The following is a 23,505-nucleotide window of genomic DNA, read 5'->3' on the forward strand; positions in this document are numbered from 1 at the left end:
AGAAAAGGCCTTTTCTGCAACATGCTCATGCTTTTTTCCATGTTGTCTACTGGAGGCTACATTAGTATTTTAGCATCGCTCCTTTCTAACACTGGCTGAATGACCTTCAACCTTTGGGTGGGACCAGATAGTCTTTGAATCCAAACCAACCTTTCCTGAGCTTAAACAGATTTGACATACCACAGCAAAATTGCTTTTACTTGACATGGAGCCTGACAGAACACGGAAATAGAACATTTAACTGAAAGAAATTGGGTATCTAATGTTGTGGGTGATGATTTGTCGCCACAATAAAGCAGCAATGATGAACACAGTACGCGTGATTGCACCAGCGGCTGTAAAGAGCCCATTAGAAAGTGAATCCTTTACCACTGCAGGCAGCAAAGAGCTTTTATCGTCCGTCACTACCCGAAATGAAGGAAGTCACCATGGCTACTCTGTCATCTCCACTTCATACTTCTTTCCTGCTCATTCAATCACAAAGAGCCGTAGAACACCAGACTGTCTGCCTGTCATCTACTGCTCTTGTGTGAATAGAGTCTGTTGTCAGTTTCAAATAGATTTCAAACGATAAGCTACGGTACACACCGTGGCGCCATCGAAGGAGAGTATACTTTTCATTTTTAATGTTTGCAGTGTATCCAATTCGATCCACTTTATTTATACAGCACATTTTTTTATGTGCTGTACGAATAATGCCTAATTTCTCCAGCCTTTGTCCTTGTCACCACTCACACCTACAATATGTTAACCAGAGTCACATGATGTCAGCTGGTCCTTTTGTGGCAGGGCTGAAATGCAGTAGAAATGTGGTTAACAGGAAGAAATAAGATTCCAAGCACAGTGCTCCTTTTTATTCTCAATCAGGATGACAGTCACCTCCAGCCTTTGTCCTTGTCAACACTCACACCTACAGTACTTTAACCAGAGTCACATGATGTCAACTGGTCCTTTTGTGGCGGGGCTGAAATGCAGGAGAAATATTTGGGATTAAGTTCATTTACATGACAAAGTGGGACATTGCCACTCATTTTATCACTCTTCATAACATTGTGGAGTATATGCAAATTCATCATAAAAACCATAAAAAACTATGAAAACTAGTTTGGTCGGCGACATATAAGAAAAGAGGCCCATCGTTGTCAAAGCTGTGTGAAGATCTTGTTTTGCCTAAAACACAAAGAAAATAGAGTTGGGTTGCTTTCATGCATGACAAAGGAATTGTTACATTTGCCCTGCAGTTACCAACCACGAGTACAACCAAGTTTGAAATCTTTATTTCAGAATTCTTTCATACTTTTTGTGTTTTAATCAGTCAGAGACACTAGTTCTCAACATTCACAGACAATTTCCAATGTTATTGTAATTGTTGATGTCATTCCAGGCTCTCTGGCCCTTGTACTTTGTTTTCCCTCTATTTCACTCTGCTTAACCTCTGTGGCTCCATTAGTGCCATAAAACTTCTTTGTCTGTCACATGCTTCCTAACTGCTTTTCCCTCTGTCCCCCGCCTGACAGGCAGGTTGTGCTATAAGTGGGCGGGTGCAGGCGGCTACAAGGTTTATAATCTGGTTTAATCAGCAGTTTGGTTCGGGATTAAGCGGATGAAGGCCCCTTTAGTATGCTTAAATACAAATATTCAAAAATGTCAAGGCTTCGTTGTCACATGGAGAAGGACCTTGCTGCCTTGCTAATATGAAGGAACACACAACAAACACAGATATGTAAATATAAATATGCATCATCGGGACATTGAAGTAATAACAAATATTTTGAGAGTAACATGCCCAACACTGTCCTTCACAGATCACATGTGTATTATTTTCCCAATCCTAATTTAGATGATATGTCTATTATTTTCCCAATCCTAATTTAAATGAGAGAGCTTTTAAAGACCTGCATTTGAGTTTCCTTCCTTCCATTCCTGCAATAACACTTTTGTTTTCTAGAAACCAACAAATAAATGTTACCACATGTGTAGTGCAAAAATTCCAGTGGAGTAGCTCCATGGACTTATTCCCAACTATGTGATGAATAGGTTGCCTGTGTTTTGTTAATGAAAAAGCAAAAGTGAGCCATTTTAGGCTGGAGATTGTAATTTTATGCAAAATTGACTCCTAATTCCTCATCGTGCATTCACATTGCAACATAATGAATGACAATGCCCAAAGGAATAGTATACACAGAAATACACCATGTTTGACAGATACCGTTTGGGTTGGGGGTAGTAGATACAGAGGTACAGGATTCACACTACATGTGAGAACACACATTTGAGTCAAAACAAAACCATAAAAAAGGGTTAGGACTTTGTGGACCTAACCTAGCAGACAACCTTGAGCCCTTCCTTCCTGCAGAAACTTTCACTGTCAGGATTGGAGTGCAAGTTAGGTTTTTCCCTTATATGTGTTTTTCTTGTTTTCCGTGTGGGCATTAACTCTAATTCCTCTCATTTGTCAACCAATGGATGTCTTTAACACCCTTTATTCTCATGTTTGACCAGCTAGGCACTGCGTCCAGTGACATCCACTTGTCCTCTAGACCGAGTAGCTAGAATTATTCATAAAATGTGACTAAATCCCTGCAAAGCAACCACTAATAGCAGTGAGGGAAATGAATAGAACTTTATGATTTGCCATAACCAGATGATTGATTCATATTTCTGATTGAAAATCCATAGGGTTCTAGGGTAGTAAAATGTGTGCTGTCTTTTGATCTGACTTGCAACTTAAGACAGCAGAGGCCAAATTAATTTCCAACAAAGCTATTGGCCAGACTGAGAAATGACCACCAGAAAGCTCTACTAGTGTGTCTTGCTGTGGACTTGTTTATCTGCTCCTCCATACTACCAGTGAAACTGCGATAAGATAAGAAGAGAGATGTGGTAAATGTAATAAAGAGTGAAGGAAAGATAAATCTTCTGAGTCAACCTTTCCACCAAGGTTGTTTGTGAGTGATTTTGCTTGTTTTAATGTTTCATAGAAGCACGATTTCTCAACAGATGACTGTTCTTTTGTCATTCCCTATGCTGCTGGCATGTTCAGGACTCAATACACAGCTTCTCTCAGCATTTTCTGCCTGGGTTTATGGTTAACATACATGTTATTGTGGCTGCCTCCACTGTCTCGACTCCAAGCCTCTCTTCCTCTGCTCTGCCTGCAGGAGGTTGTGGAAGTCTCGCTCAGCTCTCAGGATCAGCTGTTTTGAATCTGTGTTCTCGTCCCCACTTTTCTGAGACCTAAGGATCCTTTCGCGCTTTGTCTCACGCTCTAACATCTGTTTCCGCACAATCAACACAGAAACCTTAGATTGATCATAGCTACACTAAAACGGGTGTTTAACATTTCTTATCTCACCTCTTCCATGTGGCCTTGTTCATTCTGCTGTAGGGTGCACAACCCTGAGCAGATCTCCAGTAGTGTAATGACTCCTTTCTGGGAGCCGCAAGCTAACATGCGTCCATTCTCATGAGCATTGAGGCTACACAAAGCATCATCACACACCTGAGAGCAACAGCGTGGTTGATTGAGCCAGAACAAAAGGCCTTCAGAAAAAATGAGAAAACTACTTTTTTTTTACCTTCACACTCAACGTGGGGTCGCTTTGCTTAAACAAAATGTCCCAAACATCGAGCACACCATCCATCTTCACGGTGAAGAAGACGGAAGGTCTGACAGGACTCCAGCAGGCATCTGTCAAGTAGGACATCTGATACCTGATAAACCCAGTAACAGCCATCACTGAACAGAGGAAAGACACAATATCTAAAGACCAAAGACGATGTAAAAAGAACAGCTGACGACAGATCAAATAAATATAAAGTACTTAGTCCACATTATAGATGAATCCTTGATGTCCTCGGACCAGATGCGGGCTCCCCAATCCCCCACGGTGAGGAAATTTCTTGGGAAGAAAGGGTTCCTCTTAACGGCGTAGACAGGTCCGTAGTGGCCATCGTATATACAGACAACCTTCTCAGACAGAATCTCAGCCGTCCTGTTACAGTACACGACAACACCTAGGTCTGTTCCAACCAAGAAGTTGTCTGGCTGTTGACACAAGAGGCACCTTTTGTAAGAGCCTGACAAGTTTGTAGAGATGTTTGCATTCAGACAGATCAAAAATATTGTGTTTTGGCCATTCCCCAAATCGCTGCAATAACTAAGAACCTCTGTGGCCAGTCCATGGCTCGAAAATTAACGACAGCCAGAGAAAACTCACCGGCATTAAAGCTGGGAAAAAACTTTGAGTAAAACCCAACAACAAGCCTCCTCCATGTAACCTCAGACTGACAGTTGTGATGATATTCCCACTATACATTGCAACAACCTCAAAAGGGCCGCCGATCTGTGAGCAGTTGCTCGGATGCAAGTCCATCCCTGGTCAGCCTTGGCTGGTTCGCCTGGGCGAACATTGGATGCAGGGAAGGTCCATAGAACATACTCGTGTGCGTACAATTTGTTCAGCAACAGAAGACATTCAAAATATGCTTCTTTATGTTGAAAGGGCAGAAACACACCATGGTAACGTCATACTCCAGAGAGATGGCTCCTAAAGCATTGTTCAAGTTTTCCTCCCAACCTAGGTCTAGAACCAGCCGCTCCATAGGCTTGCTCAGCTGGCGGACATCCCACCACAGAATCTGATGGGAAAAAAATTGTTCACTCAAAGAAGAAAACATCTGTCATGAATATCATGATCATATTTACCTGCCCATCAGTGGAGGCAGAAAATGCTTCTGTCCCAGTTTCGGATTGTAACCAAATTGCCTTGTAGACAGGGTCTCTGTGACTGTGCTCCAGATTGGAAAGCTCGACTGGATCACCGCCTATACGGGTGTCCCAAAACACTGAAATGAAGAAACCCTTATTCAGGATAAGCTTAAGAAATAGAGGGATTCCTGACTCAATATTTCACCTTAACTCACCAATCTGTCCGTTACAGGAGCCACCGATTAGAGTATGCAAGTCATTGGGGTTGTACTCCAGACAGACAAGTTGAAATTCTGGTTTGAGAGTCATCTCAGGTTTGGTAGGGTTCTCTGCAATGCATAGGCAGTTATTGACTGATTTTTTTTCCGTCTTAATGTTGGTTTACCCACCAGTGTTCCAAATGTATGAGTCTGTGCTCATGCCTGCAGTGGCACTCTGAAAGTCAAGGCAGGAGTAGGCGGCCGCTAGACTTCTGCCTTTATCGGGATGCCAAGAGAGAGAGGTGACATACCGTTTTATTTCATTACGGTCCCTGCAAAAACATTTACAGTTAGCCTAAAAGGGATGGTATTTAATTGCTAGCATTTGGACAGGCCGGTGAGAATGTTGTTCTGTCAGTACCTGAACACATTAACAGTTTTGGCAGATGGCGCTCCCTGAATCTCTTCCAACATGTCCTCCTTCTCAAAATACTGTTCATAGATATCCACAGCATTGTTCTGTCCAACACATTGTCCTGCAAGCTGGATCGCAGAAAGGTGACATCAGACATTTTCACAACTGGGGAATCAAGGTCAATGCGGTTCCTACCGTGCCAAGCAGCTGTATGCTATTCATGTAGCCCTCATCTTTCTCCACCTTCTTCCTAAAACGAATAGTTTGCTCCATCTCCAAGTGGTTGATGTCTTTGGGCCACCCTCCTTCCACATGGTTTATCCCACAGTTGTCATACTCAATCCGTTGCGTATTCACCTGTAGAAGAAATATCATGAACAGATATCTGTTTCAAGTGGTGGAAACCAGTTACAAGTTCCATGTTTTCATCAGTAGAGGGCCTTGAACCTAAAACCTGGTAATACCCACGCCTTATTCTTTGAGCATGAACTGATGAAGCCTTCTCGGATGAGAAGGAACCTGGACAGTTCAATTGTGATTGATTCAATGCCCGAATCGAATGAGAAATTTCATTGGCATACCTCCTTATGCAGTCAACTAGTTTGATGGGACGCTGGAGGACTATCACAACTGACAGCAGAGGAAAGGCAGGATTGGTTGATTAGTTGTACCCCATCCATTTTTGTTGATTTTGTTTCTGCTACCCTGGTCTTTTCCACAACTGAGCTTTTATTTTATTTTATTATTATTACTTTATTATTATTTTATTTTGTTTATTTACCCACTGAATCCCCCTCCTTTCATTTTTAAAACTGCCTTCTGGCATTTTGGCCACACAGTCAGGAAATCGGGAAGATCTTTGATTCTTCCCTTGGGCATAGTGAGCTGGGATGGGCTCGAGCATACCTCGTGACCCTAGTGAGTATAAGCAGCATAAAAAATGGATAGATGGATTGCCCTGTTGAAAAGGATTCAGTCGGGTGGTAATTCAGTCACCTCATGTTCCGACATTTGCCAGCAACCCTGTACCCCGACATCTCTGGTCTCCCTCGGAGAGAAGTTCTGAGCCAGCTTCGGATTTGATGGAACGTCGGCAAGCAGCTCCACGTGACGGTCAGAAAAGAGACATTGGCGGCCAAAGTCACTGCGGAGCTTTACATACTCATGCACAAAATCCATCCCAATGGGATTCCTCCGGAAACCAAGGTAGGAATGGGAACGCAATTGTTTTTTGAAAGTCCAATTTTGTTAGCTTTTACTTGGAATAATCATTCATTATACAGTTACAGTTACATAAAAAGGTAACATGACTGCAAAGCTTTGATTCAAAGGAGTATTGTCATAAAAAGACAAACGTGTCATCAGTGACGTTCTGTGATGTATCTCCAAGTTTAGCTTAGTGACAGAAAAGTTTATCAGACAACACAAGATATTAAAACAAGAGTACACGTTCTGTCTGATGAAAGTAAAATGTTTTCTCAGTTTGTAATCTGTCTTTGATAAAGTTAGGGCTGACATTTCGGGAGGCAGCACCAGCACTTTTAATAATGCATGCGGTATGTCGATCTTTATGGGACAAATGAGAATGGCACATTGTTCAGTGTTTAACACTTTATTACACAAGAGAAGCAGCAGGTTAAACACCTCAGTAAGTGCTCACAGATGGTGCTGACCTGGCAGACGCAAACATCCCTACGGCAAATACCTTCTCATAACATGAGAACTTGAGTATGAGACCACTTTGGGATCAATGGGACGGCATGGTCAGACACAAGGAAATATTTTCTGTATCATATGTAGGAGGGTATTGGTAAGGATTACAATCTGCCTTTTGGGCTTCTAGGATTTTCGTTTTCGTTCTGTGAGTGCACCACTGCACTCCCTTCCTGTTTCTTTTAACAAGTTAGTGAAAAAATGTGTTTCCAATTAAGCACTGGTGGGGGGTAAAGAAGAACTCTAATTTAGTTTAAGACACGCCTTTCCTTACACAAAGTACACCTATAGCTTACATTTTATGTGCTAATCACACATATACTAAATGAAAGTGTACTTGGTAGCAGTTTTGTGCTTTGTGTTGCTGTTTTCTGTGCATTTATTGTATGTTTCTGTATGCCTCCACAACTTGAATGCTGAGTGGGGCGGCGTGGCTAGGAGACACACCTGTGGGAGATTGGCAATTAGGACAACTTAAGCCAGCTGTTGTTTTCAGCACATGCTATACATAGTGGAGCCTTGCTTGTTGGATTGCTTTAAATGCTCTGGCCAGTAAGAATTGTTTCTGTTTTGCTGTTGTAGCCTCCATGTCGCCTTTGTCAACTGCCTTTTTTTGCTGTGCTTGCATCCTGCTTAGTTCTTGCTTGGCCCTTAGTTTTGGTAAACCTTGCTCTAGCATTGTGCTATGCCTTGGGGTTTCTCCTTTTCAGTTTTTTTTACTTTATTTTGGGATGATTCTTCGTTAATTATGTGGTTTATCATGAACAGAGTCATTGAATGACTATAATGTGATTGTTCCTCGCAAGTTCTTAGCAACAACCAACCAACCAACCATTCATTCATTTGTTTTCTACCGCTTATCCTCACAAGTGTCACAGGGGTGCTGGAGCCTATCCCAGCTGAATTTATTGTGACATCATCTTAACGTTGGCTATAAGTGAATGTATAGGCTCCAGTGAAGAATGTGCCACCTGCACTCTCGTAATTATGACTTTTTAATTTCATAATCTCAACCTTTTGTCTCATAATTTTGATTTGTCATAATTGTGACAATTGTAATCTCATGGTTGCAACTTTTTATCTCGTAATTATGACTTTTTATAATTATGATTTTTATGATCTCATAATTGCGACTTTTTACATTTTCTCATAATTGACTATTTTTTACTTTTTATCTCATGAATATTGTGCAATTTTGACTTCATATCACAATCATAACCATTATAATTGAATCATGGTTCCTATCTCATAATTATTATATTAACACTTTATCTCATATTCATGAGTTCTTCTGTTCAGTGACGTCACGCGCAGTCAAAGGTCCTTCCCTGAAGCAACCAGGGAGAGGGAGGGGGGTAGAGGGAGCGAGAGAGAGGCGCGCCAGTCACCAGCGCTGCAGGGCAGAGCATCACACTTCTTTCTGCGGGAAGGAAAACTGTCATCTTCAGGAGGATTAACAAGTGTTTCTCGTGTGCTTGGACATAAAATGCGACTACTTGACTTCATGTTTTTGGATTTTGACTCCTCGCCGCTTTGACAGGAGATTCTCGCAAACTAAGTCCATATTAATTCCGTGGGAGGAATTTCAGGTTTTCCCGAATCAAACTTTGGGATAGGACACCCAGGAGCCGCTCCGGGAAGTAAACTAAACCAACACAAACATTGTAAGTATTCAAGAAGCGTGTGCTTCTTATACAGACTGAATAATTAGGAAATCAGCATAGACTAATTGGCGAAAGAACTTTTATCTGGCGCTGATCTGTTTGTGCATCTTTACATACCTGCCACGTAGACGTGCATGGGAAGCATTAGGTGGAAATAACATTTGCAGATGCGTCCATATGCATCGTGCGCCGTTATTTGGGTGGTTTGTGCGCAAGTTCGAGAAGGGGGCTTGTTGTACGTACCTCCTGCCAGGGAAGAACCGCAAGGAAGACTAATCATTCAAACAGAAGCCCAGGCAGCTCTTGGGTTGTAAACCTCAATATGATTTTATATTCTTAACTTGTCTTCGATCACTTTGCATAGTGAAATAAGAAGAGCTGTGTAGCAAGAATGATGTTGCTGCTTAGTCACCCAAAAGGCGTTATTGTTCATCAGTATGGTCATCACTTTTGCATTGACTACTTTTCTATGAATAGTTTCCATTTTTTAAAAGAAAAAATGACCCTAATGAGGATAAGCACTAGAAAATGAATGAATGTGATAGAATTAGTGTTTTTTTTTCACATTAATCTTCAACACAGGTGACTCATATTGTCCTTACCTGAGCCATATTGTGCTGAGCAGCCAGGGCAGGAGCCCTCCAAGGGTTGGATGCTTGGATTTAGAAATTCACTGTACAAAAAACATGTGTTTTCCAAAATGCCAAAATGGCCCTTGCATTGGACATTGGACACTCCAGGTCTCCAATGAATGAAATAACTGTATTGAGGGCTAATTTGCAGGGACTATATATGGCTATTTACGTATGTGTGCTTACCACCCATGACCACAAACCTCAGGGGGTCTTTGATGCAATGGCGGCGTGTGAAAAGCTTTAACACTCATGTATCTGCTCGGGGTGAGGGTCAGAGCTTTTTCAAACAGTTTTAATTATGGAGATGACCGTCACCTCCCCAACCTTCCTTTCACGCTAAAATCACAACATTGATTTGTTGCCTGTGGAATAATTCCCTCCTATACGCTGTTAGCTAGAGCATTTGCTCCTGTATGTTAGCATTAGATACATTGGGATATCCTTTCAAGCATTCAGTCGTTACTGCTGATTGGTGTAATACTTCCTCTATGCTGCAGGTGGCAACATAGAGGAAAATACTTAATTTCGGCAAAGAATAAGTAAAACAATGTGCTTAAATTAGCTTTTCTTTACTAATAGGTTGTATTCAACTGTGAACACAAAACAATGATCATTTACTAATAAATTAATATTAATTAAATTTTAATTATATAGCGTAGGAGGGTTAATCGGCTGCGATATTGCGACTGTATATACTGTATAATATAACATGACTAAGAGTGAACGTTGCAGTCAACAGCTCCCAGAGGGCACCCTAGGATGAAGAATTCAGTGATGGGAGTTTGGTGAACTTGTTGTGTTGTTATGCTAATTTAGCCTATTCACTCTCCCAGGTAAGAATAGCCCTGGGATTTTAATCAACATGATGTAACTTTGTTACATTGTTATATTTTTACTTGTAAACACAAGTAAAAATATGCTTGATTGACGATAGGGTCCCATGCAGCAATTTGGCCTTAAAATTAATGTGCTGGACTATGCATAAATAAAAAGGTAGGTCATCTCCGTTATGCCCTTTTAGTTTGCCTGAGTGGATAAAAATGCGTCGTCATGGATATCACACACCAGTGGTCATAACATGAGGGGAGGATTGTTCTCTGGAACTCACTGGTTTCCCTGGCAACCAGAGAAGCTGCACAGACTTATTTGAACTTGGAAATTAGAATGGTAGCGTTGTCTGGAGTGCAAATCCATTTTCTAAGAGGGAAAAAAAAGTGACATTGTGGCGTTTCGTGTCAGTGACTTCCGACACTCGTGGTCAAAGCAAACTCCCATTGCGCAGATGTATTGTCTCGTCTCAAGATGGCTGTTTTATGGTTCCTGACATGAGCTCTGACATACGTCAAAAGAGAGGAAACAGTGGGAGGGAGGGGGGGCTTTTTTGAAACATCTGTGTTGTGATTACTCCAAGAAGTCTTCTCCTCCCCCTCGACTAAAGACTCGCATTCCACCCATTCTTCTTTTTGACGTTCAGATTGCTTTCACATTCATGCAGGTAGTCGAGCTGCATTTTGTTTGCTAATGTAGCAAAAAGACAGTTTAACTCTTTTACCTGCTGAAACACCCATAGGAATATGCACATCCGGTATCAAAACAGCATGTCATTTTTGCATATTATATAATATGCAGTCAAACCTTGTTTTTGGTTGAACATTTTCACCAAAATGTAGTTTTCATACAATACTGCACATATCAAACTATTTAAATTGTTCCCTGAATTTGTTCCATGTATTTTTTATGCGAATGCTAAATAACCTGCCATGGGGCCAAAAAAATTGCTAAGATGTCTGAGAAGTCTGCATCAATAAAAATGTAACTTTTTCGAATGAACTAATAATGAAAAGCAAGGTTGCAATCTACTGGATACAAATATTTTCATTTTCAGGAAGCAACAGTGTTGTTTTTCACCAGTAAACAACTTTTTTCCAACTCTGTTTCCAACAGCCTGTAGGGCAGGGGTCTCAAACACGCAGCCCACCGGCCAAATGTGGCCCGCAGGACACTAGTTTGAGGACCCCGCCTTGATATGAAAGTTTAATGTTAGTGCGGCCCGCGCAAGTTTGATATGGATGCTGTATGGTATCATGTACCCAGAAAAAAATATTACGTTTGATTAATGTTCATGTTAAAGGTTAAATAACTGTTAATAGTTATCCTCCCTAACCGTGGAAGTGGTAAGTTTTTGGCTATTTAAGTTTAAAGGAAATAACTTGAAGGCTACCGTGTAGGTCGCTAGCTCTCTAGTTTGCGAGTTAGCATGTGTCTCAAGACCCTGCAGTTGCGCAATATGTTGTAAATAAAAAGAGTATAAATGTGACTATAGTCGTGTTTTGTCATGTCTACAGGGCTCTAATAATGCTTTGATCATTTTGATCTGAAAAAAATAATTTGTCTACCCACCAACTGTTTTTTTTATTTTTATTTTATTTGCCGTTTTATTATTTTATTTATTTATTACTGATTGATTTTCTTTATTCTTGATTTGTTTGTTTATTTTTCATCTTATTTTGTGTAGAAAAATAAAAAGTAAGATATTTGAGAACAGTGGAATGTTTTTATCAGAGCTTTTATTGTAGAAAATTGGAACCAAAGCGAAGTTTTAAAAATTTCTTAGTTTTTAATAAATGCGTTTTTTTTTCTTTTTTTTGGAAAACTTGATGCGGCCCAGTCTCACCCAGACCCGAGCTCCAGTGGCCCCCAAGTAAATTGAGTTTGAGACCCCTGCTGTAGGGCATGGTGACGCATGTCAGGCGTGCTCAAAGGAGACTGACCTTATGGAAAAGTGATGACAAACGTTCACTCTGTGTGGCATTGGATGAGCCAACCTCGCGTCTGATGACTTTGACCTTCATTTTTTTTTTTTTTTTACAGTACTTGTCCATTCAATGTTTCCTGTTTATTTGTGCTGTTGCTGAAAGCAAATGCTGAGAAAGTATCGATGAGTAATTTTCTTTTTCACTGTCCCCGAAGACAGCTGGGCTTGGCTTTCACTGACTCACGGGTGTTCACTAAAGAATAGAGTTTTAGAAACTCAGGGGTGCTCGACCAAGACTCAGGTTTTACTGACTCACCAGTGCATGATGAAGACTCAAGTTTTGCTGACCTATGAGGGCTCGACTGACTCATGGGTGCTCTTCAAAGACTGAAGTATAACTTCCTCATAGGTGTTCCTTAATGGAATGGAATTGCCTTTATTGTCATTATACAAGATGTACAACGAGATTAAAAAATGTGCAAAAGTTTACTGTTTAGCTGAGGAATTATTGGAGGGAAACCAAGCAAGCACCTTGGAGTATTCAGATATTCTACCAAAATGGCCAAGCAAAATCTTTGAGGGGCAGTTATCATTATGTCCAGAATAAAGGCGATAAGAATTACATTTTTTCCACCAATTCCTGAAGATGCTTAGTATGTGATTACTTGCCTGAAGTCTGCACTCTAGCATGTATACCATTATGACTGACAGACAGCTAAGGTCAACTCCTTGGACCGGCTAGCCTGGAACATTCCATGGCTTGACCCTTGGAAGAGCCTGTTGTCTTTTGGGTGGGGCTATTTGTTGAGTCCTTGATTTTGTGTATTATTTAATGTTTTAAAGTTTAGCACGGAGGTGTGTATGCACTGAGATGGTGCCTTTTATGCCAGGTCACTGTGGTTTTTAGCACATCGGTCGGTGAAACCTTGAAATGTTTGACCCGTCATGCAATCTTACATTCCCTGCTTAAGCAATCTTCGGACTCTGCTGGCTTGACGTTTGGGAAAAATGGGAATGAAAGAGCAGTTAAAGATGACACATAGTGTGTTTATCTTAACTCAGATGTTGTTAAAATAGCTGGAGATGCTGAGTTTTCACAATGAAGCCACTTAAAATGGAAACAATGCACCCAACCTTGACCGTTTGTCATTGGAAGTGGCAATTAGTGTAGTGGTCTGTATCGAGGGAATACACCAGCGATCATACTGTATTTTGTCTTTTTTCCTCTCCCAAGACAAAATCCTAAGACATCCTCCATAATTCATCTCAGCTCTGCACAGCATCTTGCAATTGTAAATCATTTTTCTTGTATTCATTCTATGGAAACACTGTATTATCAACACATGGTGAATGACACACACACTTGATCTGAATTAATTTATGTCACCGACAGTGTAGTAGTTGGACTGACTTTCTTGCAACCAGCCGGGCCTTAGTTCCCACTCAATGATGATGTAAATGAAAGTATGAATGGCTGTGTTTATCTGCTGTATGTGTGCCCTGCGATTGACTTGTCAGGTAGCAGTGATGCAGCATTAAAATGGACTTGGGAAAAACAAGCTCATGTAATGTGAGCTTTGTGGAGGCACCGTAAGGAGGACAAGATCTCAGCAGTTGAACTCCGAAGGACAAAAAATGTCTCACTCATCAGCACTGTGGAGTCGTGGCATTGCAAGGTTTATAGTGTGTTTTCTCTGTGTAAATATCCCATGGTAGAACATGGACACCTTCAGCCTGTAGACAACCTTTTTTTTATCTTTAAATTTGATGGCTGACTATGGCGGAAGAGTGGTTAGCACGCAGGCCTCACAGCTAGGAGACCCGAGTTCGATTCCACCCTTGGCCATCTCTGTGTGGCGTTTGCATGTTCTCCCCGTGCATGCGTGGATTTTCTCCGGGTACTCCGGTTTCCTCCCACATTCCAAAAACATGCTAAGTTAATTGGTGACTCCAAATTGTCCATAGGTATGAATGTGAGTGTGAATGGTTGTTTGTCTATATGTGCCCTGTGATTGGCTGGTGATCAGTCCAGGCTATACCCCGCCTCTCGCTCAAAGACAGCTGGGATAGGCTCAAACACCCCCCGCGACCCTCGTGAGGTTAAGCGGTAGAAAATGAATGAATGAATCTCAAGTGTGAAAATAAGGAGATTTATGCTGAGTGTTGTCCGGTTTGAATAGTACATTGTTGTGTTGAAATGATTTCCTTTTAAACTACGTGGAGACCACGTTCGATGGCATTGCACAACTTTGTTGTTTTTGTTAGGGGCAATTTTACAGACAGCTTGTTTTTTATTGGCTGTAGTCCATCACGTTGTGGGGTCATGGGACAACAATGGCAGGCTTGTTGATTGTTTCCCTCTATTGTATGACAAAGCATGCAAAGAAAATGAAATACACCGATAATGCACAGAGCAGCACACAGACTCTTCAAAAGCATATGGAGAATGTTTGGGAAGGTTCCACTCAGCAATATGGATGTTATTTCAAAGCCTCTTGGGATTAATCTGTTGACTAAGATGCTGTCACACATTTTTCCAATCAGTGAAGAATCTCTGAGAATCTTCCCACACAAACACTTTTTAATGGGTGGCATGCACGCTGGTGTGGTTTGGTGGAGAGATACAAATGAAACAGGGAGGTCTGAACACACACAGCCCAAGCTTATTCTGTTATAAAAGATAAGTGCTGTATTATTAAAGGTTGCTTTTAACTTCATTTCATTCGTAGTTACAAATTTTGTTGATCACAGCCGGGGGGTGAGTGGAAATGCTAAATGAAAGGGTGTGTCGTACACTTCAGCTTCACCAGATTGCAGCTGTCACTTGGCTGTTTCCAAGATATTATCTTTGGAAAATCGTAAAGGCAAATTAAAGGGCTTTTATAATTTATGTATGATTCTGGATGTTATTTCGAAATCCGACATTGCTCTTAGTGGCTATCGGACAAACCAGAAGCAACTGTTCATTTTCATAAACCTTTTCTACAATCTTGCTTGCTTGCTTGAGCTGTGAGAATTCTTTGATGTCATCATTTAGAGTGTGAGACAGTAACAGTTTTCTTGGAGAACTTTTTAAGATACTATCCCTTTTGCACAGGCTGCACGGCGGACGAGTGGTTAGCGCGCAGACCTCACAGCTAGGAGACCCGAATTCAATCCCACCCTCGGCCATATCTGTGTGGAGTTTGCATGTTCTCCCCGTGCATGCGTGGGTTTTCTCCGGGTACTCCGGTTTCCTCCCACATTCCAAAAACATGCTAGGTTAATTGGCGACTCCAAATTGTCCATACGTATGAATGTGAGTGTGAATGGTTGTTTGTCTATATGTGCCCTGTGATTGGCTGGCGACCAATCCAGGGTGTACCCCGCCTCTGGCCCGAAGACAGCTGGGATAGGCTCCAGCACCCCCCGCAACCCTTGTGAGGATAAGCGGTAGAAATGAATTAATGAATCCCATGCCACTTGCCACTCAATCTTCAAGCTAGTGTATTAAATTGCTTACTTTTTGTTGTGTCTACTATATTGGATAATAGGACTGTAAAAGTGACTATAGGGGTGTTATTTCATGTTCGGGCTCTAATAATGTTAAAGTTATAAACAGGTTTTCTATGCTCCAACTACGAAATGTTTTGCTATATAAATAAATAATCATACACTTGGTTTTCGCACTCCCTGGTTTTTGGAGGATTCAGGTTCAGTACATATAACAAATGACTCAGTGGAAGTGCCCAAACCAGTTTTTCCTCATATTTTAAGGGGTTCTAGAATGGATTGATTGGATTTACATTATTTCTTATGGGTTTCGAAAGGATAAATTACAAAAACAATGTTCTTTTTGCATCTTTCGATACCTTTTTCTGTTTCCTAATCAATTGTTAGTGTAGTGGGTCACATAGCTGACCCCCTCAAGCACTACTGCTCACAATCGCCCTGTGATTGACTTTGACCAGTCCAGGGCGGCGTTTCTAATCACTGATTTTACCACGGCAATAAACGTACTCTCTCTTACTACATTCCAAGAGTGAGGCACGTGTAGTGGTGTGCTCAGAAAACTATTTAGGGGGCTCTTACGCTGACGAGCCGTGAATCCCGTCACGGTTGCAGTCACGAATGACTCACCTCCAGATCTCAATCCATCCCTTGTGCCACTACTCAGCAGAGCCTATGTGCGAGTGTGAGGGGGTGTGTGTGTGTGGATATCTGTTTTTTACGTGCTTTAGGTTCAAGAGAAAGTTAGAGAATGAATGTGTTTTGTGTTGTTACATGTCCCCATTTCTCTGCTTTCTGGGTGGGGGGGGGTGGAAACAATGCACACATTGCGCAAACGGGGGCGGGGGATGCAATGCAGCGGGAGAGATGTGGAAGGAGATGAGGAGACACAAGGAGAAAGATACAGTAGAGTAGGGGTGCTCACACTTTTTCAGCATGCGAGCTACTTTTTAAAATGTCCGAGTCAAGATGATCTACCCATTACAAAAATGCAAAACATCTATTTATTTTCAAATGTATTGAGGATTATTTGTACGTACAATGTATGTTGATGTACCTTACATAACCAAATGAGCCAATATTGCAAAACACACATAATTAACTATTAACATTTTTTGTAATTCCCTGAGTTTACTTTGATGACTTGCACTGAATTGAACCAGCCAGGGATGCATAGTCTGGACAGTAGCTGCTGATAGCCAGCCTCAAGCACACTTCCAAATGTTCATCAGTCATGGTGGAACGGTATTTGGACTTAATGCTCTTCATGTAAGAAAAGGCTGACTCACATAAATAAGTGGAGCCGAGTAATGCAGTCAAAGAGATGGCACGACATTGTGGGGGGGAAAAAAAGTCCACCTCCCATTCCGTATGGAAGTGATATGTTTTTGCCTTTTTACTTGGTCCAGCTCCTTCACTCATTTTAGTGACCATAAACTTTAGCGAGGGCTTAAAATCTGACGCAATTCGCCGACTAGCTTAGCACTTTGCATCGTTGTTTACGCATGAGCGGTGACCTAAAGGTCAAAATTCAGTTGTCATCTGACTGGTTGTCCTGTATGTCAATCAAGTAACGGGAATGGATGATAGGCTGACATCGTAAGTTCTGCTGCACTTAGAGACGTTGTTTGATTTGATTGGTCACCCGAAGGGCAACATTCAGTTGTCATCTGAATGGCTGCCCTGTATATCAATCAAGTGACGGCATTGATGCTAGGATGATATTTTTTTTAATGTCACGCCGCGATCGACCAGTACCACCTCCACGATCAACCGGTAGATCGCGATCGACTTAATGTGCACCCCTGCAGTAGAGCCTAACTTGTCAGATATTAAACAATTTGAAGGAAATATGGAGTATGTCAAAAAATGAAAGTAGCCCAGCTAACTTAGTGTACCCATCAAACTGTCCCCACTGCAACCTATGTTAAAGTTTCCTACTAAGGGTTTCTTGCCTTTTTTTATAAAAGTTGTGGCACTTTTTTTTACGTCATGCTGGGTTCTTTTGCAGCCTTAATTTTAAAGAAAAGCACACAGAACACTTTTTTTTTGCTTGAACACCTCATTCATGCAGGGCTACTTATTGGGAAGAAAAAAGGAGACACATAATGATCAGAATCTGTCTATATTGTCCCAACTCATTATTTTCAAAATGACAAAGGAATAAAAAGATGATGTAGTGTTGAGTGAGAGAGTCTTTGAAAAGGAAGGGCAAGGCGAGACAAAGCAGAGCATAAAATTGCAAAGGGTTGGAAAGGAGAACCAGTGAAGGGAGTCAATGAAAAGATTGAAGACATATGGTAAGTCTTCTCAGTTACACTTGTCATGCAAACAGTGTATTATCCACTTAACATCAACATGGCCAAGATGGAATTTGAGGATTAGACTCGCAGTCAAAGGTGCATCTGCAAGAAAATTCCACTGACGAATTAAAAGACCTGATCCAAGTCCAACATGTGCATCCCTTTCCTGTGTAACTGTTCTACAAATCCTGGAAATTTTGCTCACTCTGGAAATTCATAAAGCCTGTGATTATTAGTAAAAACCAGACTGCATGTGATGCTACTCTGCTCTTTCTCGCCCTATTATAAAACTTAATAAAGGCTGACAAAGAGACTTATGATGTTCAGCCTCAACATTGTTGTAATGCGCCTGAAAAGCTCTCCTCAGTTGTGGTACGCCATGTTTTTTTTGTTGAGGTTTGTATTGATTGGGACAGAATAGACAGATTGCAGCCTTATTCATCTTTATTATGTGTGTGTGTGTGTGTGTGTGTGTGTGTGTGTGTGTGTGGTTATAGAACACATACAGAACGATTGACAACATTGTATCTGTCTCCTTTTCTCTTCCTATACAGACAGTCTATGCTTTTTTTATTCAGTACAGCTGCAAAATATGATGGGGTTGAGGTTTGAGTATTAAGTGTTTCCACACCAAACTCAACAAAGCATAACTTCCCACAAATTTGGCAACCGATACATATCCAAGATGGCTTTGGTGGGATCAGTCGTTAAGTTTCATGGTCATCTATCCCAACCCGAGACTCCCAACCCTCTTCCAGTTCCTCCGGGAGGACACCAAGGCGTTCCCAGGCCAGCTGTGAGTCATAATCCCTCCAGCGCATCCTTGGTCTGCCCCGGGGCCTCCCTCCTCCCAGCTGGTCACGATCTCATTCTTTCGGTCATTACCCAAAGCCCATGACCTTAATCACGACGGTCCAGTACAGCGACCTTGCGCTCCAACCTGAGACCCTGAGATACTTGAAGTACCTGCACCTGTAGTAAGACCTCACTCCCAACCGGGAGGGTGAAATCCACCGAAGGAGAAGCATGGTTTCAGATTTGGAAGTGCCGAATCGCTGACCTTTTTCAAGAAAAACATTGTGCTTTCATTTTTGGTTCTACGGTTCTCATCAGACTTCCATGCTTAGAAACCCGCATTTTTTTGAAGAATATTATGAGAATATTTTTGCTGAAGATTTTAGAACTCTTTTAGAATTTTACAACAGAGTTGTACAATTTTGTAGGTTTGGGTCCTGATGTGTGAGTCATGACCTCATTTTTTGAGTTGATGGGTGGTCCTTTCATCCTTTCATTATGGCCTCTTGTGACTCAAACACACACACACTTCTTTCTCCAAACAAAGATTTTATCACACATTTCTAACAAGCATGCAGAGAGTGTGTCGACACACACTTGGGCACAGTGAGCATTTTGTTCTCTGTCTTTCACACCTACGGTTCAGATCATTTTGTACACACACACTTTTCCTAATGTTTTTCTCCTCAGCAACGTACTGTAGTTGTCTGAGCTTTTTGGACAATCACCCTGCAAGTGTTGCATGCAAACACACCATTAGCAATACAATGCCTGTATCTCCCAGGATGTACTGAAAGTGTTGGGAATATGCACTCAGATGTCACTTCCACTTCCTCTTCCATTTTCACTTTGAGGATTGGCCTCAGGCATCCAAACGCTAACTGCTCCCTACAGATGCTTAATGGCTGTGAACCACAGATGACGAGCGAAAAAGCGTGGCCTTTCATCTGAGGGAGTTGTCATAGACCCCACCTTATTATGGATCTATGAGGCATTAGCGCCGCTGCTGTCACTCAGCCGCTCCCTGCAAGGCTTCTAATGGCCAAGCCGGCAGTTCCTCTGGAGACACAGAACATACAAATTGTATGAGGGGCGGGTAATATTATTTCAAAGCTGAGGAAAGTATGAGAAATAATAACTTCATCGTAATAATGGTTCGGGACCTGAATATTGACCACTGATTTAGTCAGTTCTGATTTGTCAAAAACATTGGCAATTTCAGGGCCCTACATGATTGCCCATGTTTTTGCTGAGTGGCAAGTCTGCCCCTGCCTTTGGCATCTTTGGCATGCCATTATTTTTGTCCATGACTGCAGCTGTCAACTTAGTACATCCTTATTGAGAAGTGTGACAGATGCCAGCTCGTGCAACTGTGCCAAAGTACGTTGGTAAACCTCACTCCCTGACACCTGAAGAGTCACGCTGGACATCAAGTTGACAGGCCAGGCTTTTACTGTAGCTACTGTAGATGGCTAGGGCTTTTGACTCTAATTCTGTGATCCCTGGTTTGAGACCAGGCTTTTAGCTTGAGCGCTTTTGACTCTCACTTTATGGACACTGGTTCAGGCCCAAGTGGAGCGTAGGGCTGGCTGAACCAGGCGGGTTACATGGGGTGAGAGTGAGGGTCCCGTGCTGGATGTTGCGTTGAGCGTCTGTGGTCAGGGTCCGTGGACCCTGGTCGGAGCCTGAGCTTTTAGCTTGATGGCTAGCACTGGTTTGAGCCCGGGTGATCATTAGTGATGAAGTTTGTACTTGGAACTGGAATTATCCAACAAACATGTAACCTGTACTTGCTTGGTGTGAAGTAAGGTTTAACATGATCTTTATCGTTTATTTAGGTACACAAAAGGGGAGCAACTTAATAAGCAACAACCGTAATAACATATCAAATTTGTTAATTCAGCAAATAACTTACATCCATTCCAAACAAACATTCCCGTACTCTCCTGACAAAGCTCCCGGTTGGCTTAACTCAGGGAATTAGACGTATAAACAAACAAGAAAAACAAGTCCTTACTGTTGTTGGGGACCTGTCATGTCTAACACACATGCCGTTTGGCTGAGGAAGACCTTGATGTTGTACGCTGCCAACATTCCCAGCCAGTATATTGGTCAGTATTGTCTTTGGCTTGGATTAAGGCTAATAAATGATCTAAATTTGGATTTAATAGTACAGTGTGAGCAAAAGTCCCATTCAGGAATTATGTTGTGGCCTTAAACGACTCACTAAACTCTTGAGTTTTTGATAGCGACTATGCAGTTGACCAGGTCCAAGCTGCATCATGGCCTCATTATCACAACGATCCAAGGGGGGAAGGGGTGGTTCTTTTTGTTTACAGCTTGGCAGCGTGATGTCTGCATTGCTCCTGCAGGGCGGAAAGTGGGCTTAAAGAGTTTGGGATGGTTAAAGTAAACGTATTGCTTCGACTTATTGATATGCACCCTTCATATACTAATTATTTTTTTGTTGCTAATGTCGCCACCTTTTGTCTCAACAAGACACAAACATGAACTCCCCTCAACAGCCCCAAGGTCCTGTTTCCGGTCTGGGATGTTTGGGGCAGAGGCATTTGTGAGGGTTTTAGCTTATTACATCAACATACACTTGCAAATGCAACATGAATTGTTTGTTTGTGCTTGTGGGTTCTGTGTGTGCGTTTACTCAAAGTGTCCTCTTACTGCTGCTTAGCGGTCTCGGTTGCGTCTAATGTCCTCTTCTTTTTTTTTTTTTTTGTTTAAACCGGAACACTCATTAAACTGGACCAGATGGGGGAAAAAGTGGGTTCAGCCTCACATCACACCAGGGTTTATTCACACAGCTTGTGTGTCTGCTCGTGCTTACAAACACATACAGACATACACAGCTGGTGACCAACACTTGCTGTAAACTGTGACTTTGTAGACAATGTGAGTTTTGTGTTGCTTGTTCTTAAAGCTTGTACGTATACTAAGCGGCTGTTACACTCTTATCCAGTGTTATTTTCTCCATGTGAAGAATGTGTGGACTTGACCCATAAATAAACGTCCCTTGACTAACTTTCATCTTAGTAGCATAGAGTTGAAATAGTACAGGGAAAAAAGCTACAATATTCTAAGAAACAAAGCAAAGTTGTTTTTAGAAAATTGGGTTAGAGGAAAAGTTACAATATTATGGGAATAAAGTGAGGAAAAGCGGTAGAAAATGAATGAATGAATGAAAGTCATAATATCATAATATTATGAAAAGACAATTTAAAAGGATTATATACGACGGGTTAGCCTGTCCCATAAATCAAACAGAAATAATAGTTGTCATAGCTAATAATAGTTGAAATAGCTAATAGTGATGACAGTTGGAGACGCTGGTATAGATGAAGTCATTCCTAAAGACAGAAAGAATGAAAACAATTAACAATGGGTGTGAGAGAATGTGGACGTGTGTGGGGAGGGGGGGCTATTATTCAAGAAAATAACATGAACATTGTTAATTTTGCACGCAACAACAGGCTTTTGCTTACAATGCAGATGACCTTCACTGATATCTGCAGTAAAGTCCAGTGCAGAAATACGAGCCTGAGTCTGTTTTACGTTTCATTGAACTGTTCTCAAATCAGATTGACATTTGTGAATCGCAAGGTCACAGGTATGAACCTAATGTGCTTTGTTGTGGACCTTTACTTACTTTAACTTTGACGATTTCTTCATTTTTAGTTCCTTCGACCATGGTACTGACTCTAGTGATGGATCTGGTCCCAGGGTGCTGCACTGTGGTTGTCCACTCCTCTTCAGGGAGGTGTTAGATGAGGGAAACACATTTTATAAGTGACTCCGTGTCTTCTTCTTTTCAGAGAGCATGGAAACCACCATAATGGATGAGGAACAGTGCTACTACAATGAAAGCATTGCCTTCTTCTACAACCGCAGTGGCAAATACCTAGCGAAAGACTGGAACACAGTCAGCCGCCTGGTGATGGGTCTTGGCATCACGGTCTGCATCTTCATCATGCTTGCCAACCTCCTGGTGATGATCGCCATCTATGTCAACCGGAGATTCCACTTCCCCATCTACTACTTGATGGCTAACCTGGCAGCTGCTGACTTCTTTGCTGGACTGGCCTACTTCTACTTGATGTTCAACACGGGCCCAAACACAAGGCGACTGACTGTTTCAACATGGCTGCTGCGCCAAGGCTTGATCGACACGAGCCTGACGGCGTCGGTGGCCAACCTCCTTGCCATCGCCATCGAACGGCACATCACTGTGTTCCGCATGCAGCTGCACACGCGCATGAGTAACCGCCGTGTGGTGGTGGTGATTGTCATAATCTGGACCATGTCCATAGTCATGGGCGCCATCCCCAGTGTGGGCTGGAATTGTATCTGCAGTATTAAATCCTGCTCCAACATGGCCCCACTTTACAGCAACTCCTACCTAGTCTTCTGGGCCGTCTTTAACCTCGTGACATTTGTTGTTATGGTGACACTCTACGCCCACATCTTTGTCTACGTGCGCCAAAGGACCATGAGGATGTCACGCCACAGCTCCGGACCGAGACGCAACCGAGACACAATGATGTCGCTTCTGAAAACCGTGGCAATTGTGTTGGGTAAGCACACTCCTTCTCTTGTTCTTGTCCTCCTGATCTGTTTCTGTCTGCACGGCTGGCCGTCTAACTTGCAGGGCAATGAAGAAGACGTCGCAAGGAAGCATTTTGGGAGTCCATGTTCTTGTCATTGCAGTAGATATAAGATGTTTAGTTCCCTGAATATTCTTTTAAATCATGTACAGGACTCTTCCTCTCACTGTCCAAAACCAACATCCTAATTGTACACTCATAACGGCAGT

General features: G+C 41.9%; 2 protein-coding genes across 5 annotated transcripts in view; one reads left to right on the forward strand and one right to left on the reverse strand.

Annotated features, from left to right (window-relative positions):
* Positions 1-870: 870 nt before the first annotated feature.
* LOC131111143 (dynein axonemal intermediate chain 2-like) lies at positions 871-6,602 on the reverse strand. 2 transcript variants are annotated; one of them, XM_058064078.1, is made up of 12 exons: positions 6,323-6,602; positions 5,522-5,683; positions 5,333-5,454; positions 5,101-5,243; positions 4,927-5,040; positions 4,709-4,848; positions 4,519-4,641; positions 3,825-4,048; positions 3,579-3,714; positions 3,356-3,502; positions 3,099-3,275; positions 871-1,170 (listed from the first exon to the last, which is right to left on the reverse strand). In XM_058064078.1, the coding sequence occupies exons 1-11, from the start codon at positions 6,503-6,505 to the stop codon at positions 3,102-3,104; spliced, it is 1,668 nt and encodes a 555-aa protein (XP_057920061.1). In that variant the 5' UTR covers positions 6,506-6,602; the 3' UTR covers positions 871-1,170; positions 3,099-3,101. The 2 variants fall into 2 exon arrangements, with proteins under 2 accessions (XP_057920061.1, XP_057920063.1); XM_058064080.1 differs by lacking the exons at positions 871-1,170; positions 3,099-3,275 and having other exon boundaries at positions 3,579-3,739.
* Positions 6,603-7,516: 914 nt separating this feature from the next.
* lpar1 (lysophosphatidic acid receptor 1) overlaps positions 7,517-23,505 on the forward strand; it is a 42,588-nt gene continuing 26,599 nt past the window's right edge. The window contains exons 1-2 of one of the 3 annotated variants that reach the window (XM_058064081.1): positions 7,517-7,699; positions 22,508-23,266. In XM_058064081.1, the coding sequence (XP_057920064.1) occupies positions 7,627-7,699; positions 22,508-23,266 (832 nt within the window). In that variant the 5' untranslated portion in view covers positions 7,517-7,626. Of the gene's footprint in view, positions 7,700-8,440; positions 8,704-17,806; positions 17,883-22,507; positions 23,267-23,505 lie in introns of those variants that run through there. The other 2 variants (XM_058064083.1, XM_058064082.1) reach the window with 2 other exon arrangements.

Source organism: Doryrhamphus excisus, chromosome 2 (genome assembly GCF_030265055.1).
Source record: "Doryrhamphus excisus isolate RoL2022-K1 chromosome 2, RoL_Dexc_1.0, whole genome shotgun sequence".
Classification (NCBI taxonomy): domain Eukaryota; kingdom Metazoa; phylum Chordata; class Actinopteri; order Syngnathiformes; family Syngnathidae; genus Doryrhamphus; species Doryrhamphus excisus.

What these genes read in the sequence shown, in the direction of transcription:
- LOC131111143 (XM_058064078.1), bottom strand. Translation starts at nt 6,505, where the DNA reads ATGGATTTTGTGCATGAGTATGTAAAGCTCCGCAGTGACTTTGGCCGC. An exon ending in AAAACTGTTAATGTGTTCAG is followed by an intron (nt 5,244 to 5,332) that starts GTACTGACAGAA and finishes ATGTTTTTGCAG; the next exon opens with GGACCGTAATGAAATAAAAC. An exon ending in CTCCTGTAACGGACAGATTG is followed by an intron (nt 4,849 to 4,926) that starts GTGAGTTAAGGT and finishes TCTTCATTTCAG; the next exon opens with TGTTTTGGGACACCCGTATA.